A 14788-nucleotide genomic window follows, 5' to 3' on the forward strand; every position below is an offset into this window, starting at 1 on the left:
TCCTTCTAAAGTTCATCCAAAAGTTCCTCATGTCACTGCAGGAGTCAAACCGTCATGGGTCAACCCAGACCTCATCCTAGAACTAACATGTTTAAAGATGTTGGCTCGTCGTTATTATACGTTTCAAACCAAACAAACATAAGATGATTATCGGCAAGTTAGGCGATACAAGTTTTCATTCATGCTGTTTATTACAAACACCCATAAACACAAAAGGCGCTTTTCCACCGCACCCTGAACTACGTGCGTTTTGACATGAGGAACCAGGGTCTATATTTAGTTCAGGGGTAGTTAATCGCCCCCCTAAAAAGCCCCTGCTAGGGGCGAGTACTTTTCAAAGGTCCCGGGACTTTCAGGGGGGCAGGGCCTGCAAAGCTGAATGTGTCAGTGTTTGTGGAGTTTACACAGCTGTTGAAACACAGAGGGAGTTCCTGGGAATGCAAACTAGTTTAGTTTTTATTAAGATTTCAAAATATCCTCATCAGATATTTAATGATCGTCTAAAGACGTTTATGAGGGATGCATCCGGCTGAGAGTCTCCAGTTAACAGGGTCGCTGTTTAAACCAAAACACCGGCCGATCTCTGCCACGGCTTTTTGAGTTCAAAAGGATTTTAAAGCCGTGTTGAAACGTCTTTGCTACTCGCGCTTATCTCCTCTCACGTGTTGATTCAGTGAATCCATCTGTGATGAAATATAGCACCATCTAAAACAGACCAGCTGAGTCTCTTCATGCTAACAGGCTAACTGTTGTGTTGCTCATAATGATACCTGCCTGTCCGTCTGCTTATATGGTGTCATCTGTGATGAATGGCATTCTTCTTTGTTTTACTGCCCTCTACTGGTCTGGTGGTGTAGTGCATTTACTTTTTTTCCCTCCATACGTCACTGGCCTGATTTACACAATCTACCCGGGACTTCAGCCTGCGGTCAAAACACAGACAACAATGGGGGCACAGGAACCTTTTAGTTCAGGGGAAAGTAGTTCTGGGGGCTGAAAGACCCAGGAACTCTTGGTCGAAAGCCTGCATCACCGTCAGCACAGAATCACATGACTGGATCGAAAAGAAACTGTGGTGCAGTCTCTTCCCCACATTGTTTCAGCAGTGTGTGTGTGTGTGTGTGTGTGTGTGTGTGTGTGTGTGTGTGTGTGTGTGTGTGTGTGTGTGTGTGTGTGTGTGTGTGTTCTTTTGTGTCTTTGGCCACAAAAAAAAAGCTGCACAATCTGAATAACCATGGCAACCATGACGCTGAGTTAACGACCGTTCGCCTTTCATTTTTGTCTCATTTGAAAGATCCTCTGCTGAGACTCTTCTCAGAGTTGTTTATGATGGTTCAGTGTGATTTCAGCCGCTCTGCGTCAGGGTCTGGGACAGTTCACTTTGTTCTCACACGAGATAATCCCATACAGATCATCTCTGGGGTCAACAGATGATTGTGGATTAAAGGAAGACGTATTATAAATGAAAGAAAAGATTTTTGACTGGGTAATAGTTTTGACATTAAATCAGCTGCACCTGTGACATGAGTTGTTTGGGTGCTGTTGCAGACGTGCTGGTTCTGTCGCGGCTGCAGGTGCTGCCCTGGCTCGTATTTTCCACATGGAAATACACAGCTACACGGAGGCAGTGTCGCAGACATTGAGTGTCGATGCCTGCCTCTTCAGGGAGACATGAATATCATTGTGTTTGCTCCGTCCGAGGGCTTGCACCCTGCCACATAGGACGCGTGTTTGGAGCGTAGCTCAGCTCAGAGCAGCCAGGATCAGCTGGGTCCAGCATAGAGAGAACCACATACAAACAACAGGTCACAGAGCCTTTCTGTGTTTCAATCATTTAGATAGTATTCTATTACTTGTGTGCTTTAATCATCACTGAGTATGCTGCATAACTATAAAGTTTAGTTTAACATGAATAATTCTGCTCTACTTTGTTGTCCTGTTACCTTCTGACACAGTGATCATCTTAAAGTCCTGTTACCTTCTGACACAGTGATCATCTTAAAGTCCTGTTACCTTCTGACACAGTGATCATCTTAAAGTCCTGTTACCTTCTGACACAGTGATCATCTTAAAGTCCTGTTACCTTCTGACACAGTGATCATCTTAAAGTCCTGATACCTTCTGACACAGTGATCATCTTAAAGTCCTGTTACCTTCTGATACAGTGATCATCTTAAAGTCCTGTTACCTTCTGACACAGTGATCATCTTAAAGTCCTGTTACCTTCTGACACAGTGATCATCTTAAAGTCCTGTTACCTTCTGACACAGTGATCATGTTAAAGTCCTGTTACCTTCTGACACAGTGATCATCTTAAAGTTCTGTTACCTTCTGACACAGTGATCATCTTAAAGTCCTGTTACCTTCTGACACAGTGATCATCTTAAAGTCCTGTTACCTTCTGACACAGTGATCATCTTAAAGTCCTGTTACCTTCTTAAAGTCCTGTTACCTTCTGATACAGTGATCATCTTAAAGTCCTGTTACCTTCTGATACAGTGATCATCTTAAAGTCCTGTTACCTTCTGACACAGTGATCATCTTAAAGTCCTGTTACCTTCTGACACAGTGATCATCTTAAAGTCCTGTTACCTTCTGACACAGTGATCATCTTAAAGTCCTGTTACCTTCTGACACAGTGATCATCTTAAAGTCCTGTTACCTTCTGACACAGTGATCATCTTAAAGTCCTGTTACCTTCTGACACAGTGATCATCTTAAAGTCCTGTTACCTTCTGATACAGTGATCATCTTAAAGTCCTGTTACCTTCTGACACAGTGATCATCAGGGTTCCCACGCGTCCTGGAAAACCTGGAAAATAGTTGACTAGTTTTCCAGTCTTGGAAAACACCTGGAAAATGGGAGAAAAAGTAAAATGTCCTGGAAAATCACATATTGTCCTGGAAAATTATTCCAACATGACTGCGTGCGACCTGACAAAGTTAAAAAAACACATCTCCATTCAACATTTGTGGCCATTTTTGTCATTTAGTTCTATTTAGGTCAATTTATGCACTGCTCCTCGGATTATTATTTATTTATTTATTTCAGTAAGGCAGCTTCCAGAGTCCTTTGCTGGCTCTTTTGTTTTTTTCTTAACTAATTTTATATTTTTTGAGAATAGAAAGCTGAGTTGCCCATCATTGTTGCTTGGTTGCACTAATAAAGTGAAGTGCTGTACATCTGTGGTTGCATTGTTCTATAATCAATTTGCTATAATTTTTAAGCATGTAAGAGGTGATTTCATGGATAGCCATAGACTTTCAATGTGGACTTCCACTGAGAGGAACATATAAGATTATTTAGGAACTAAATTTTCCTGGAAAATGATCTCTGGAAAAGAGTGGGAACCCTGGATCATCTTAAAGTCCTGTTACCTTCTGACACAGTGATCATCTTAAAGTCCTGTTACCTTCTGACACAGTGATCATCTTAAAGTCCTGTTACCTTCTGACACAGTGATCATCTTAAAGTCCTGTTACCTTCTGACACAGTGATCATCTTAAAGTCCTGTTATCTTCTGACACAGTGATCATCTTAAAGTCCTGTTACCTTCTGACACAGTGATCATCTTAAAGTCCTGTTACCTTCTGACACAGTGATCATCTTAAAGTCCTGTTACCTTCTGACACAGTGATCATCTTAAAGTCCTGTTACCTTCTGACACAGTGATCATCTTAAAGTCCTGTTACCTTCTGACACAGTGATCATCTTAAAGTCCTGTTACCTTCTGACACAGTGATCATCTTAAAGTCCTGTTACCTTCTGACACAGTGATCATCTTAAAGTCCTGTTATCTTCTGACACAGTGATCATCTTAAAGTCCTGTTACCTTCTGACACAGTGATCATCTTAAAGTCCCAGGGGGGTCGCGAGACACAAATGGGGGGTTGTGAGATGTCTTCTAGATTGTTTTTTTTTCAAGTTATCTAAAAATAGTAAATTTGACCCATTATAGTAAAAAATATCACCAATAATAGTAGCTAACCCTGAAATAAAACCTTGAAAATAGAAAATGTAATGAGTTTTCTGCCTTTCTTTTCTCCAGATGACTCCTAAGTTTAGGTTTAGTGAACAGTTAATTATCAAAAGCATCATCAGCAGCAGGTTAATTCATAACAGCACATGAAACACAGACACATCCTCATATAGGTAGGCTAACTTTCTCCAGACCAGCTAAATGAAGCCACATTAAATCACTTCGAGGGACAGTGGGGGTCGCGGGCTGAAAAGTTTGGGAACCCCTGCTCTAGAGCATTGACTAGAATAGGAATGTATTGGCTGTGACGCTGCACCTCCTGTATAAATTGGGGGTTACTGTGGTCCTGTTAATCACACAGATCTTGGTTTTTACTCAGTCCATTCAGCCGTGGACTTTTTACTCTTCACTGATGAACCACTGAGCTGCAGAGAGACATTAGAAAGTTCTTCAAATCACAGCAATTAATTTGTCTCCTCGCTTCTCTCTCTCTCTATATATATATATATATATATACTTTTTTTTTATTAAATTAGGTTGAGTGCTTTGATCAGTAAAAACTATTTAAGAAGCTGTTTTTTAAATATCAGAGCACAAGAACAATCTGTGCCGTACATGCAAAAGAAAAACTATCCTGACGTCTGTGTCTGTTCCTCTGTGTCTGTGTGTGTTCACCATGTAGATTAGTGTTGTATTAATGACGTGTGTGTGACATGCAGCCACACTGTCCATCTTTATCTGCTTCACATCATAGACTTTATAAATAATGGACATAGTCTCCGTGACGTCACTCATCTGTTTCTGAAGCGCTGTCTTGAAGCCAATCGTCGGCGGGAGCCATATTGAAAATGCTGAACTCATCCAAAAGAGTGTGAGGTAAAGGGGCGGGGTTTGAGCCTCTGAGCCAACAGCTATGTGTTCTCACCTGTCAGTCATGTCCTTATTTGAGCAAAAACTGGTAATATTAATATCGTCTGAACCGTCTCTTCAGAAAATAATTCACAGACAGAGCTGTCCACATGCGATCAGATCACACAGGAGGGTTTGATGCGAGGTGTGAATAGGCTGTACGGTGTGCTGACAGGTTTCCAGCTCCTCCCCACTGAAGAGAAATAACTCAGAGACTCTGGATGTTGTCAATGAAGTGCAACAAATTGAGTCCACAGCAACACCCTGAGCTGCTTCCACACTTTCACAGCTCGCGTTCTTCACACTCACACCTCCAAACTCTCAAGAATCTGTTGGTCACACCTAAGAGAGGCTGCTACCGACAGCCCACATCTCTGCCGTGATTCACTAACATAATAATCATGATCGTATACCTGTGTGGAATTCAAATGAAGTGGGCTTTCAGTTCCTGCTGCACATCTGTTCGTGGGAAACCAGGGCAGGTTTCATCACTTCAGATCCACCTTAAGACAGGTAGAATCAGGTCTGATCAAATAACAATATGAGACCTCTCATAAACCTGTCCGGATCCTCCGCACGCAGCTCACACCTTCGACAGGTAGTGGGGAGAGTTTCAGCAGTATTGGCTCGTTCCCACACACACACAAACACACACACACACACACACACACACACACACACACACACACACACACACACACACGTATGCCTGCACAATCAAAGGCTCACCCTAACACCTGGCCTGGAGGAGTGAAGCAGGATGAAGGCATGAGGTGAACACTGAGCCACTGGAGGTGGAGAGACAGACACAGTCAGGATAGAGAGACGGAGGGAGGGCGGGTCATCTCTGCAGGTACGAGAGGAAAGCAGCAGATATCAGAGCAGATCTGATAGATGTGGACTCCTTCAGGCACAACACAAACTCTGCTCTCTCTTCAGCCTTCAGAGGAGTCTTGTTTTGTCTCGCCAGCCTTCAGCTCTCTCTTTGTTTGGTCTTTCTGCCTTTGCTCTTCTCTGCTGTGTTCTTATATAAACCTGTCACTGTGATCCACTCAGCTGTCCGCCCTTTTTTTTCCCTCCCTCTATGTACCATCAAAGTGCTCCGCCTATACAGAGATATAAGAAAACTTTACCAGAGAGTTTAAATTTAAACAGGCTGGAGTCAAGCAGAAAATGCTCCAACACAACGATGTGAGAGCGTTCAGATCTTCTGCTGCTGCACACTGAGACACAGAGGGGTTGTTTTTAGTCTGTTTATTAATTTGAGATTTGATTTATGGTTTGAAGAATCCAGTTGAGATCACACATTAATTTAACTGCTGGAAAACTGACCCTGTTTTTTAACATGCCTCAGTTTATCTGGAAAATGCTCAAGGGAAGGACATTCCAGGGAGGAAATTACAAATTTAGCCCCTGCATTCATATTGCCAACATAAATCATCTAAACACCCTCATACTCCGCTCATTGATAGATATATTCTACATGGACAAAGTCTGTACGGATCCGGTGACAGGGAGTACCGGTCGCACCCAGTTTGTCCAGCTAAAAAACTACAAATCAGAACCCTCCCCTGTAACTTCCGGCGTTCCCCAGGGATCTGTCCTGGGCCCCCTCCTGTTCATTATCTACCTCTTACCTCTAGGTCACATCTTCAGACAATTGGGTATTCACTTCCACTGCTACGCTGATGACACCCAGCTCTATCTGTCCTCGAAACCAAACTCAGTCCTTCCACCTTCTTCCCTCACAGACTGTCTGCATGAAGTTCATGAATCAACAACTCCACAGTCCCTTCTTAGTCAAGAGTCTGGGTGTCATCCTGGACAGTACACTCTCCTTCAAAGCCCACATCAATAATGTCAGTCGGTCTGCTTATTTCCACCTGCGCAATATCAACCGCCTCCGCCTGTCCCTCACACCTACAACTACACTGCTATTCTCGTCAATCCCCTAGTCACCTCTTGTATTGATGATTGCAACTCCCTCCTCTTCGGTCTTCCCCACAAACTTCTACATAAACTTCAACTGGTCCAGCTGCCCGGATCACAACCAGAAACCCCTCCATCAAACACATCGCCCCTGTCCTACAGCAACTCCACTGGCTGCCCATCAAATACCGCATAGACTTTAAGATCCTTCTGCTCACATTCAAAGCTCCCCATAACCTCCACACCTCTCTGATCTCCTTCAAACATACACTCCTACCCGCACTCTCAGATCTTCTTCCTCCATGCTCCTCACTGTACCACATGCTCGCCCAACCAACATGGGATCTCAAGCTTTCAGCCGTGCAGCCTTAATCTCTGGAACTCCTTACCACTAACGATCCGTTTATTATTTACACACACTCTGCATTAAAGGTGACATATCATGCAAAATGGACTTTTTAATGGTTCTCTACCTGAAATATGTGTCCCTGGCATGTCTACAAACCCCCTGAAAATGAAAAGAATCCATTCTGTCCCTGTTCTGATTTCTCCACCTTTCTGTAAATGTGTGTGAAACGAGCCGTTTCAGACTTCAGTGTTTTTGTTACGTCACGACAATATCCGGTCTGTCACGGAGTCAGAGCTCGGAGCTTGTTCAGCCCATAGACTGTATTTCATTACCTGCACACATGTGTGCTAACAAGGAGCTTAGGAGGGAGGCATGCTAGTTGTAGGCTGTCTTAATAAACACAAAGGTCGGTTTTACTCCCGACGTCTGCAGATTTGAAGATCTAGTGGATGATTTTTATTTTTCATGGATAAGTGCTAGCGCTAGTTAGCATAGCCACATAGCTACATGTTCGCAGCTGTGTACCAAGACACACGTCGACATACTGATAAAAAAAACAACAAGAACACTAAATCTGTGACCAATCCTTCAGAAAGGTCCTGCTGTAGAGGTCGGTTTTACTCCCCACGTCTGCAGAATTGAAGATCTAGTGGATGATTTTTATTTATCATGGATAAGTGCTAGCGCTAGTTAGCATAGCCACATAGCTACATGTTCGCAGCTGTGTACCAAGACACACGTCGACATACTGATAAATAAAACAACAAGAAACACTAAATCTGTGACCAATGGTTCAGAAAGGTCCTGCTACAGGCGCCTCTCCGTCAGAATCAGATTCTGGATCAGATTCAGAGGGTTGAAGTAACGTGATCTCTGAGCAGCCGTGTATATTCAGCCAACATGTAAACATTAGATCAACGTGCTGGAGAGCCGAGGTCACATCCACTTCCTGAGGGGGCGTGGTCAGAGGGAAAACAGAGTGTTCTGAGGAGGACTGAAGAAGAGGGTTTTTCAGGCAGACCAAAATCTGATTTCAAAGTGTTTTTTTGAGCCTAAACTTTAAAGACATGTTTTGGGGACCTCTTAGACCAATATATATTGATGAAAAAAGCGTGATATGTCACCTTTAAGGTTGTACAGATTCTGAGGATGTGTAGCATTCAAACGTTTAACATGGGAAAACAAAGAAGTGACGTCATCAGGAGAATAAATACTGATGAAGGCTGCTGGACTCGTTTTGATTACAGATTGAAAGCGTTCAAATTTTAACAATGAAAGTGTAAACCAAAACAAAGAGGAATTAAGACAGTATCTATATTTACTTATTCTTTCCAACCCCAACACGGTCTCAGCAGATGGGTGTCTAACATGAGTCTGGTCCTGCTGGAGGTTTCTGCCTGTTAAAGGAAGTTTGTCCTTGCCACTGTAACTTGCTAAATGCTGCAAAGTGCTCTGCTCATGGTGGATTAAGATGAGATCAGACTGAGTCCTGTATGTAAAATGGGACTGGATTAGGGATGTAAACAAGTAATTGAGTATTGATTAATTGATTGTTAAGAACTTACTCAAACACATTGTTTTGTTTTGATTTTCTATCACGTGGAACAAACATCATGTGGTCTCATATTTGGTTCAGCTATCAGGGAGGTGTTTTAAGTTTAAAGCATGTTTGGATGTGACTCAGCTGACTGAAGGTGTTGCTCACAGCAGAGATGCTCAGCTGGCGGCTGCAGCTGAGTGACAGGTCTCCATGAGCGCTTTTTCTCTGCCGCTGGATTGATTCTGACCCGGTTGCGCTCCCGGATGACACCTGATCGTGTTCACATGCTTATTTTTCTCAATAATAACGAGTAGACAGAAAACTGGACTCTGTGAGTCTGAAATATGTTTCTGTTCATTTCCCTTGTTGAAGTCTGAGCCTTCACTTTTATGACTGTATGTCTGCAGAGATTATGAACCTGCTCCACATGTTGATACTCAGTGTGTTTAACATTTTGAACACCTCAATACGATCTGTAGATATTCAATACTGTCAGTTATATACATTGTGTCATGAAGGGAAATTTGATTCAGGTGGAAAGAACGCATTTGGCATCATTTTTGATGGAAAACATATTTTTGAAATGATTAATCGATAATTGATCATTAACATTCCCAAAGATCGATCACAGAAAATACTTGAAATATACATCCTTAGACTGGATCTTATCCGGTCTTGATGTTGGGTCTTTGTTAATAATAGAACATAGAGTACGGTCTAGACCTGCTCTGTTTGGAAAGAGTCTGAGGAGAACATTTGTTGGGATTTGGTGCTTGACGTCGAGGACACACTCTCTCACACACTTTGGCCTCTCTCTTAACTCAGAGGAGTTAAAGTCTACAAACTCAGAGGATCAAAAGCAACACCTTGTTTCTGTTGGTTGACACCAAAGGAGAGGTTCCGGTGGCTGGTGGGGAGGCTTTCAGCAGTGTGTCTGCCCCCTGGTGGCTGGCTGCAGTATAGGTAAAAAAAAATCCGTCAAACTTTAAAAAATAAATACACGTCGTACGAATGTTTCTCACATCGGTATGCTGTGGTGATATGTAGTTAGTATTTGACTGTTTTGTGTTCAAGGCCTCTTTTTCCTGAAAAGTTTCTTTTTCGTTAGTTATTAGAGTTTAAAAAACAGGGTTTTACTTCCTGTTTCCTTTGATTCACAGCCGCCGTGGAGTGAAATTCAAAGGACACACAGCGTCTTGTGACGTTACGCTGTAGGGTGGAGCTTATTACAGTGGCTTTAGAGGCTCTGGCTGCACAATGGCGGCGCCCAGGAGCGGGATTTTTTGGCTTCAGAACCGTACAACGGGAAGAGGCGGAGCAACGCTGTCCATTTTTATTAACAGTCTATGGTTGACACCGGCACATCTTGTAGAAGTTGTGTTGTAGCATGAGCAGTTAGCAGCAGCTCTAGACATGGAAGTTGTACCCTGAATATAATGAGTGTTGTTAGTTTCTCCCCATTGGAGTTGATAAAGTTGGTGTCATGAGAGCACAGCAACTAAAGAGCCCTGACTCAGAGAGGAGATTTCAGTATCTCTCTCTCTCTGCAGCTCAAGTCGGACCAGGGCCGTGGGATCGGTGTAGTGAAGTACATCCTGTCCGGAGAGGGGGCCGGCACCGTCTTTGTCATTGATGAGAATAATGGCGTTAGTTTCTCCCCAATGGAGTTGATAAAGTTGGCGTCATGGGTCCCATCCATTCTTGATTCTGATTGGTTGAGACAGACGTGACATTGATGGGTATGGCGGCCCTCCAAAAGTTGAACTACTTGACGCTCAGAGCGCTGAGAGCACAGCAACTAAAGAGCCCTGACTCAGAGAGGAAATTTCAGTATCTCTCTCTCTCTCTCTCTCTCTCTCTCTCTCTCTCTCTCTCTCTCTTATATTACTGAACTATGATAAGAGGATAAACAAGCCCCTCCCTGTGTGTGTATCTTCCTGCAGCTCCAGTCGGACCAGGACCGTGGGATCGGTGTAGTGAAGTACATCCTGTCCGGAGAGGGGGCCGGCACCGTCTTTGTCATTGATGAGAATAATGGCGACCTGCACGCCACTCGCCGTCTGGACCGAGAGGAGAAATCTTTCTACATCCTCAAAGCCACGGTGGTCAACAAACGGACCGGGATCAAACTGGAGCCAGAAACCGAGTTCACCATCAAACTCCACGACATCAACGACAACGAGCCGCAGTTCGATAAGGAGGTTTACATCGGCAGCGTACCCGAGAGGTCGGATATCGGTAAGATCGGTCCCACTGTGATTCCTCAAAACTGCTGAGTAACGTGATGTCGTGATTGTAACGGTCATGTCCATGTTTACCCCTCAGGTACGTCGGTCATCCAGGTGACAGCTACAGACGCTGACGACAGCATGTACGGCAACAGTGCCAAACTGGTGTACAGCATCAGCCAGGGACACCCGTACTTCTCTGTGGACCCAAACACAGGTACGTCTCACAGGACTGATGCAGTTACACCAAGCAGTTTGCTTCAGTCATGTTTGGTATGGTAGACCCTGATCTTGCTTAATGGTTAACATTTGAAACATGAAAGTAAAGGCCTTCAGACGCAGTGACTCAAACAAGTTATCCCTGAACCTGATGCAGGCGGGCATCCTCATCATCATCATCATCATCATCATCATCAGAGTTACAGATGCTGTTAATCAAATCTGTGTAAAACTGGAAACTGGATATGAAAACACACAGGGACAGAGTTGAAGACATAATTGGTCCTCTGGGACAATTGTCTCATTATCAGCTGTGAACATGAAATGTTCTGTTGAACTGGGCAGTGATGTTGGTTAAAGGTCAAACCTTTCCTCGTAAACATCTTTTGCTCCTCTGGAACTTTTGAGTTCATTAGAAAACAGAGAAACAGGAGTGTGTAAAAACATCCTAACTCATTATTGTTACCTCTTTTATAAGACTGACTCTTGTGACTTCACTCCTGCTCTCCTTAATCTGTGTTGCTGTGCGTGTCCCTGCCAATTCACCTCAGTCACGTCCAGACAAACGTGACGAGTTTCACTTTCTCATGAAGAAAAAAGGAACGTTACTGTCACCTCTCTATGAAAAGCTGAAGTTCTCTTCATGAACCGGCAGAAGGAGATAGCGTTGCTCAGAGGCATGGGGTGCTGACCTTCTGTGTATTATGAAGACCTTCATATGGACTCCCTGTACCCTTCTCACCCCAAGTCAAGAGCCTCGGCGTCATTCTGGACAGCACCCTCTCATTCGCACTTCACATTCAAAACATCACCCGGACTGCATTCTTCCACCTCCGCAACATCTCCAGACTCCGCCCATCACTGTCCCAATCCAGCACCGAAATCCTGGTTCACTCATTCGTCACTTCCCGTATTGATTATTGCAACGCCCTCCTCACCGGACTCCCCACCAAACTGATCAACAGACTGCAAATCATTCAGAACTCAGCCGCCCGGATCATCACCCACACCAAATCATCTGACCACATCACTCCTGTTCTCATCCAACTTCACTGGCTCCCTGTCCAACACCGCATCCACCACAAAAACCTTCTCCTCACCTACAAAGCTCTACACAACCTGGCCCCCACTTACCTCCAAGACCTCCTTCATGAATACACTCCCTCCCGCTCCCTCCGCTCAACCTCTGCTGGACTATTAACCATCCCACCGTCACGCCTCATTACCATGGGTGACCGAGCCTTCAGCTGCTCAGCACCCAGACTCTGGAACTCCCTCTCCCCACATATAAGACAGTCGGACTCCACAACATCATTCAACTCAAAAAAGACCTCCACCCACTGAACCCTCCATAACCCAGAAACATCTGCCTGTCCACTGCTGCCTGAGCCCATACCACTACCACGCATATACACACTCATATACACAGCACACTTAAAACATGAAACACACATACATTAACAAACACACACACTCTTTAACTTTTATTCCACTACCTTAGTTAAGTTTATTATCCCTATTCTTTGTTATTCTTTTTCTTTCTCACTACTTTACTTTACTCTATCTTCATTTATGTACCTCTTTATTTCTTTACTTCTCTACTCGTCTCTACTTTTCTCTCCTTTTTTTTTTTTTGGTTTGGTGCCTTGGTCCACAGTATCCTATAACCTCTTGAGTCCTTTGCCTCCCTCCTCCTCCCGCCACCACAGATAACCATGGACAGAAAAGGGTTACAACACCCTGAGCTGTCCCACCAGGCTCAAGAAATCACCTAACCTAACATCATTCAAATCCCAACTCAAAACTCACCTGTTCAAACTGGCTTACTCCCTCTAACTGGACTCTCTGCACTTCCCTAGTTTTTAGTTTTTATTTATGACTCTTTCCATTTGTTTGTTTGTTTGTTTGTCTTTATGATGTTTTAATGATGACTGTTTTATTATCTGTAAGGTGACTTTGGGTGATTTGAAAGGCGCCCAAAATAAAATGTATTATTATTATTATATCAAACCATTAGATGAAAGCAGTTCAGTCCAAGAAACACTCTGCAACACTCACTGAGATGTCTTCTGATGGTTGAGGTTTACTTCAGGAAGTGTAGTTTATTAAATATGCATTCATCTAACTTAATATCTCATATATTTATTAAATACTCACATGGTAATACAGTCATTATATGAATAAATCTAAATAAGATAAATACTATACTTGACTTAAACCCTGTGCTGCATGTCCTCCCCGCAATCTCTACCCCCCCATGTATCTCTCTTCAGCCCCAAGATAACTTCAAAACATTAAATCTGAGGGTGGACATGAGCCGAGGAGTTCCCCTTTAAAACGGGACATTTAATGAAATGCAGCAGAAAGACTTCCGCATTAATGCAGACTGACATTTGGGGAAATGTCAGAGTGTTTCTGTAAGCTAGCATGTGTGCTAAGCCCGCTGAACATGCCACAAGCATGTACTCCACACACTCGGATAAAAGTGATATCAGCTCTCCAGTTTAGCAGCGTGTGACCAAAGTATTGGAAATCTTTGCTGAATTTTTGGCAACACGGAGCAGGAAAAAAAGTAGATACAAAAAATCCTAACACAACATTTGTTGGGAGGGAGTTACAAGATACCACAACACAAAAATAGATCATGAAACGCTAACTCTGAATGCTGCATCTTTTCCAATACTTTCTCATCTTTGGTGCAGCTTCCTGTTTCAATTTGTGTTTTTCTACTGCGTGAAAATAGAAAGTATTAAAAAAAAAAAGCTCAAATTTTGTGGACATTCACCTTCAGCTTTATGTTCATAAACTGCAGAAAGATAAATGTAGGAATTAGGATGTAAAATCACAGATAAGCTCAACCCTTATTGTACTTCCTCCAAAAGTGACAAGATTAAAAATCCACTGAAATCATCAGTGCTGCTATCCTCCTCTCTGCATGTGATCGACTCAGAGGGATCTGCTTTTGTTCTTCCATGCAGCAATGATAATAGTAACAATAACTTTATTCATATAGCACCTTAAAAAACAAATATTTACTCAGTGCTTTGACAAACAAAGCATGGTAAAACAAAACATAATACAAGGTGAGGTTAAAAAGAATACACGTACAATAAACAGATTGAAGTGGTGTGACAATAAACCAACAAATCATTGTTATAGAGGTTTTTCAAGGATAAATAAATGAAAATAAATAAAAAATAAATAAAAAATAGAAAAATAAATAAAAAAGGGATAAGTAAATAAAAGCACTAAAATGACAATAAAAGAGGTTTTCAGATTGAGAGGATGACATCACATCGTGAAAATTAGAAAAAGTGAAAAGGATAAATTAGGAGCATTAGAATGATTAATGAAAAAAAATAATACATTGAAAAAATAAATAATACAATTAAATAATACATTTTGTTGGATAAAAACTAACAATGATAATAAAATAGAAGTGAAAGCGGTCAGAAGGATGAAGTCACATAGAAGAGAGAAGAAAGGTACTTTATTAATCCCCAGGGGGGAAATTCAATTTTTTCACTCATGCTATTTTTTTTTATTTTTTGACATGCTACACACACAGTATATACATACAATCATGCACACGCATGCAGTGAACATGCTTAGGAGAGATGTCAGAGTGAGGATG

At 42.6% G+C, this 14788-nt stretch overlaps 1 protein-coding gene across 2 annotated transcripts in view; it reads left to right on the forward strand.

Moving 5' to 3' along the window:
* The window catches only part of LOC117826229 (cadherin-6-like), an 86793-nt gene that overhangs the window by 14746 nt on the left and 57259 nt on the right, over positions 1 to 14788 (forward strand). For both annotated transcript variants that reach the window (XM_034702156.1, XM_034702155.1), the window contains exons 2-3: positions 10651 to 10945; positions 11033 to 11152. In XM_034702156.1, coding sequence (XP_034558047.1) covers positions 10651 to 10945; positions 11033 to 11152 — 415 coding nt within the window. The remainder of the gene's footprint in view (positions 1 to 10650; positions 10946 to 11032; positions 11153 to 14788) is intronic.

This window comes from Notolabrus celidotus, chromosome 15 (assembly GCF_009762535.1).
Source record: "Notolabrus celidotus isolate fNotCel1 chromosome 15, fNotCel1.pri, whole genome shotgun sequence".
Classification (NCBI taxonomy): Eukaryota; Metazoa; Chordata; class Actinopteri; order Labriformes; family Labridae; genus Notolabrus; species Notolabrus celidotus.